Source organism: Rhinopithecus bieti, unplaced genomic scaffold, assembly GCF_001698545.2.
Source record: "Rhinopithecus bieti isolate Rb0 unplaced genomic scaffold, ASM169854v2 scaffold_48884, whole genome shotgun sequence".
In the NCBI taxonomy this organism is placed as follows: Eukaryota; Metazoa; Chordata; class Mammalia; order Primates; family Cercopithecidae; genus Rhinopithecus; species Rhinopithecus bieti.
In genome coordinates this window covers 167,751-172,880 of record NW_016819304.1, presented here as the reverse complement: position 1 = coordinate 172,880, position 5,130 = coordinate 167,751, and the positions used below count along the sequence as shown (strand labels likewise).

At 39.1% G+C, this 5,130-nt stretch overlaps 1 protein-coding gene across 4 annotated transcripts in view; it reads left to right on the top strand.

The window, feature by feature from the left end:
- PSMA5 (proteasome 20S subunit alpha 5) overlaps window positions 1–3,931 on the top strand; it is a 27,541-nt gene extending 23,610 nt beyond the window's left edge. For all 4 annotated transcript variants that reach the window (XM_017858776.1, XM_017858777.1, XM_017858774.1 and 1 more), the window contains one exon: window positions 3,690–3,931. In XM_017858776.1, the coding sequence (XP_017714265.1) occupies window positions 3,690–3,767 (78 nt within the window). In that variant the 3' untranslated portion in view covers window positions 3,768–3,931. The remainder of the gene's footprint in view (window positions 1–3,689) is intronic.
- The last annotated feature ends 1,199 nt before the right edge of the window (window positions 3,932–5,130 follow it).

The window sequence follows — 5,130 nt, the reverse complement described above, 5'->3', positions numbered from 1 at the left end:
AAAAAAAAAAAAAAAAAAAAAGACTCTGTCTCAAAAACAAACAAACAAAAAAAAACTTTTCTGACTTCTGTTATCTGTGAGATAAATTCCAAAATTCTTTCCATGGCATAATTCACTATTTCTTAAGTCATATGTTTAATGTATTAGAGACTTTGCTAAGCATTTTACATGCAATTACTTCTCTTAATCTTCACAACACTTCTATGAGATAGATATTCCTATCCCAAAAATCTTATTTTACAGAAGAGGAAACTGACTTTGAGAGGGTAGGGCCAGCCGGGTGTGGTGGCTCAAGCCTGTAATCCCAGCACTTTGGGAGGCCGAGATGGGCGGATCACGAGGTCAGGAGATCGAGACCATCCTGGCTAACAGGGTGAAACCCCATCTCTACTAAAAAATACAAAAAAAAAAACTAGCTGGGCGAGGTGGCGGGCGCCTGTAGTCCCAGCTACTTGGGAGGCTGAGGCAGGAGAATGGCGTAAACCCGGGAGGCGGAGCTTGCAGTAAGCTGAGATCGGGCCACTGCACTCCAGCCTGGGCGACAGAGCGAGACTCAGTCTCAAAAAAAAAAAAAAAAAAAAAGAGAGAGGGTAGGGCCAACAGGTAAATGGTAGAGTCAGGATTTGAATCCAGGTCTGGTCTTAGGTCTTATACTTTTAACCACTTTAATGTATTGTCTCCCATGGGCTCTGACCCCCCTGTTCCCTCTTCTTTTCACGTCATATTCCATGTGCAGCCTCCACTCTAGCCATACAGAATTACTTTCAATTTTGCAAATACATCATGTTCTTTTGTGGTTCTGCGCATTTGCACATTGTTTCCCTTCCTGTCTTTGATTGACCCATTCTTGCCATGCTTTGATACATAACTCAAAAGTTGCTTCTCCCTGAAGCCTTCCTGGGCTCCCCCAGATCACTCTTATACATATGCTTAGCTTTATTATAACACTTACCTGACATTGAACACACTGGCATCTAGCACTTAGTAAATAAGACGGACTTTCTTCATCTTTGGATCCTTAGTCGCAAGTACATGTAACTAATACACAGGTGCTTGTTAATTAATTATTGGTGAAATAGAGTGAAAGACAGTATCTGTTCTACCTGCCTCATAGAAGTGTTTTTTGAAAGTGAGATAATAAATTGAAAAGTATCTTTCATATTATGCAAATACATTTATTATTATGCAAATGTAAGGGATTATTTTTACTTATCTAGTGATGAGCAACTTCCTGAAGGCAGTCCTTGGCTCAAACTCTATTATTAATAGCATTGATTTGCATTCCAGTTCTTCTGTAGGACTGTTCTACTCAGAGTTTTCCCAGTTTCTGCTTTTTAGCCCCTGTAATGTTTTGAGAAGGCTAGCCTGAGTCATAAGTGAAATTCTTTAGGCCCTCACTCTTTAGATTATTGCCCTTGTATTTCTCTGTCCTCACGTCATTGATCATCAAGTAAAGATATACCTTAACAGAAGCAGTAGTAACATTTTTATTTATTTATTTATTTATTTATTTATTTATTTATTTGAGATAGGATCTCACTTTGTTGCCTGGACTAAAGTGCAGTGGTGCGATCTCAGCTCACTGCAACCTCCACATCCCAGGTTCAAGCAATTCTTGTACCTCAGCTGGGACTACAGGCACGTGCCACCATGCCTAACTAATTTTTGTATTTTTAGTAGAGATGGGGTTTTGCCATGTTTGCCAGGCTGGTGTCGAACTCCTGACCTCAAGTGATCCACCTGCCCCAGCCTCGCAAAGTGCCAGAATTAAAGGAATTACAGGCTACGACCTCTGGCCAAGAGAAGCAGTAATATTTATATGTTTAAATATCCTTGGAATGGAGCTCATGGTCTATATGGTAAACTAATTGTTTACCTATATTTTGCAAATATATTTGGGACTTTTCTGACATTTCACGTAATTGGAGATATATCTTTTAGGAGAATCTAGAGGAGACTACAAGCTTTGAGAGGAGAACATTTTTTTTTTTTTTTTAAGTCTGTTCCCAGGTATCGGATGTCTTAAAATGTGCAGCAGTCTTTCTGAATTTTACTTATAGATGAGGCAGAGGATACTAAACATCATATAACTGGATTATGCTAATTCTGTCTTGCAACTTTCAAGTTATATTAAATATCAGGACTGAAAATTACTTTAAAATGCCCTACTATCTTTAATTTTTTAAAAATTATTATTAATTAATTTATTACTTTAGACAGGGCCTCTTTCTGTCACCCAGGCTGGAGTGCAGTGGGATGATCACAACCCACTGCAGCCCTAATCTCCCAGGGTCAAGCAATTCTCCCACCTCATCCTCCTGAGTACATGGGACACAGGCATTTGCTACACCCTCTGCTAGTTTTGGGGTTTTTTTTTTTTTTTTTGGTAGACACGGGGTCTCCCTGTGTTGTCCAGACTGGTTTTTGACTCCTGGACTCAAGTATACCTCCCGCCTCAGTCTCCCAAAGTGCTGGGGTTATAAGCATGAGCTACTGTTTCCAGCCATGTGTTTAATTTTAAAAACTGAAAAAAAAAAAAAAAAGACACTATGAGGAAATGACATGTAAAACACAAATCTTTTGAGGCAAATGTGGCACCTATTGCTCAGTATTTCCTAAAACTTTGGGACACAATCAGCAGAGAGAATGGAAAACCTAGTCATGTTAGTTAAATTTGAAATTAACCATCTGGACTTCCAGTTGTTACTGATATCTTCAGCAGTCACAACTGATTTCCTATGCCAGTGTTAATGAAATCTTTTCTTGGCCAGTCCTTTTAAAAAACATAACAGGCCAGGTGCAGTAGCTCACGCCTGTAATCCTAGCACTTTGGAAGGCCGAGGCGGGTGGATCACCTGAGGTTGAGAGTTCAAGACCAGCCTGATCAACATGAGAAACGCTGTCTCTACTAAAAATACAAAATTAGCCAGGCGTGGTGGTGCATGTCTGTAATCTCAGCTACAGGGAGGCTGAGGCAGGAAAATCGCTTGAACCTGGGAGGTGGAGGTTGTGGTGAGCCTAGATCATGCCATTGCACTCCAGCCTGGACAACAAGAGTGAAACTCTGTCTCAAAAAACAACAACAACAACAAACTTTTTTGATAAGTTTTGCCACATAAACAATTTTAGAGAAAATACCTTTCAGTAGTTAATGATTATTTGTTGTAGGCAATGGTCTAAGCACGTTATATATATTAACATTTAATCCTCACAACTACTCTGTGAATTAGCTATTCTTATTGTCCTCATTGTACAGATGAAGAAATAGAGGCACAGAGTGGCCAGGTAACCTGAAGTCACACACACAAGCTCAACTTTTAAGTATTTAAATATACTTCAAATATAATTCTAAAGGAGTCTTTAACAGAAAAAAGTACTGACTCCGTGTGCTTTGCCGCTGCTTTTGTGATCCCTGTTGAAATGACTTCAAGAAGTGACAGTGATGCCAGGCATTTGGTTAAGTATGATGTGGTGAGTTAACCTTAAAATAGAAAATTTGGTCAATAAGCATTTTTATTTTGGAGCCAGAGAGCTATTTTAGGGACCTGCTGCCTGGGAAGGCCTTGGGACAGCAGATCCCTTAGTTCCTAATGAATAGCTGCATCACCAACACAGCTTCTCCTGACCATGGTAGGGCCATCTGCAGGGTAACTGAGCCCAGCTTATTAACCCTTCTGTTTTCTTTCCAGCTGGCCACAGTGCAGCCTGGCCAGAATTTCCACATGTTCACAAAGGAAGAACTTGAAGAGGTTATCAAGGACATTTAAGGAAGCCTGATTCTCAGAACTTCTCTGGGACAATTTCAGTTCTTAATAATGTCCGTAAATTTTATTTCCAGCTCCTGATCCTTGGAAAATCTCCATTGTATGTGCATTTTTTTAATGATGTCTGTACATAAAGGCAGTTCTGAAATAAAGAAAATTTTAAAATATTTGTTAATAGACTGTTCTCTTCTAATAGTCTTCTTTTTTTTTTTTTAAAGAGATGAGGTCTAACTATATTGCCCAGGCTGGTTTCGAACTCTTGGGTTCAAGTGATCTTCCCGCCTCTGCCTCCTGAAGTGCTGGGATTATAGGGGAGAGCCACTGCACCCAGCCATTGTAATACAGTCTTTTGTTTGAAATGCATATGTTAGTGGGCCAAAAGGATAGCGTTGTTAATATCCCTATTCTATGAAGATGTCTGTTCTAAAACTGTTTTAGTGATGCTCTATAACAGAATCAACTATATCCATTAATCCCTTGGTGTTGATAAATGAACTCTTCCCAGTGGTTAATAGATGTTAACAGCACTGTAAATCCATTTTTGGCCCTGTAATTTCTTGAGCCAACATGTATTTTTGCTGCTTTTCTTATAAGGAGATGCTACCAATTGACTATCAGAACATGTTTTGAGGTCCTTCTCAAAACATTGATGGGATGGAATAAGCCATCAACAGTGTTGTACCAGTTCTTGGGTTTTGATAGACAATTTGGAAAGAGATTTCCTTGTTTACGAAGTGAAGGACTAAGAATTAAATTAATGACCTTGGCCTTACTGGCAATCAATTACAAATCTCAGCTATATCAGTAAGAGAATTGTAAAATTGAGAAGCAGTTTACGTTAGACTTTGGAATGATGAACTTTCCCCATTAGAGCTGCCATAATATGACTGGTGGAGACGGTTTGAAGAATCACTGTATCAGCCTCAAAAATTACCATGGGAAGATGGTATCAGTATCACTATTTGTATCACTACTTAACAGATGAAGAATCTTAATGCTGTGTGCCCATGGACACACAGAATTAAGCTGTTGGGACTTGGAACAGCTCAGATTTTGTTTCAGATCACCAGCTCTTGTAATAGGGAAATCTGGAGATTTGAAAAGTGCTTGCACTGTCCACAACATGGCTAATCCATATATGGATGATGCAGAATTGATTTAATTCACTAACAGGGACCCCATAATTATTTGCTGGGCTCTGGGTGTATTGATGTGTAGGAAGTTGTACTATATGATGTTAATAAATTATGACTATTTGGGTAGGCTGAATTCATACTAAATCCACACTGTAATTCAGCAAAAAACAACAATGTGTTTATATACATTTGGAAACTGCAATGACAGGAAACATTTGGAAGAAAGGGAT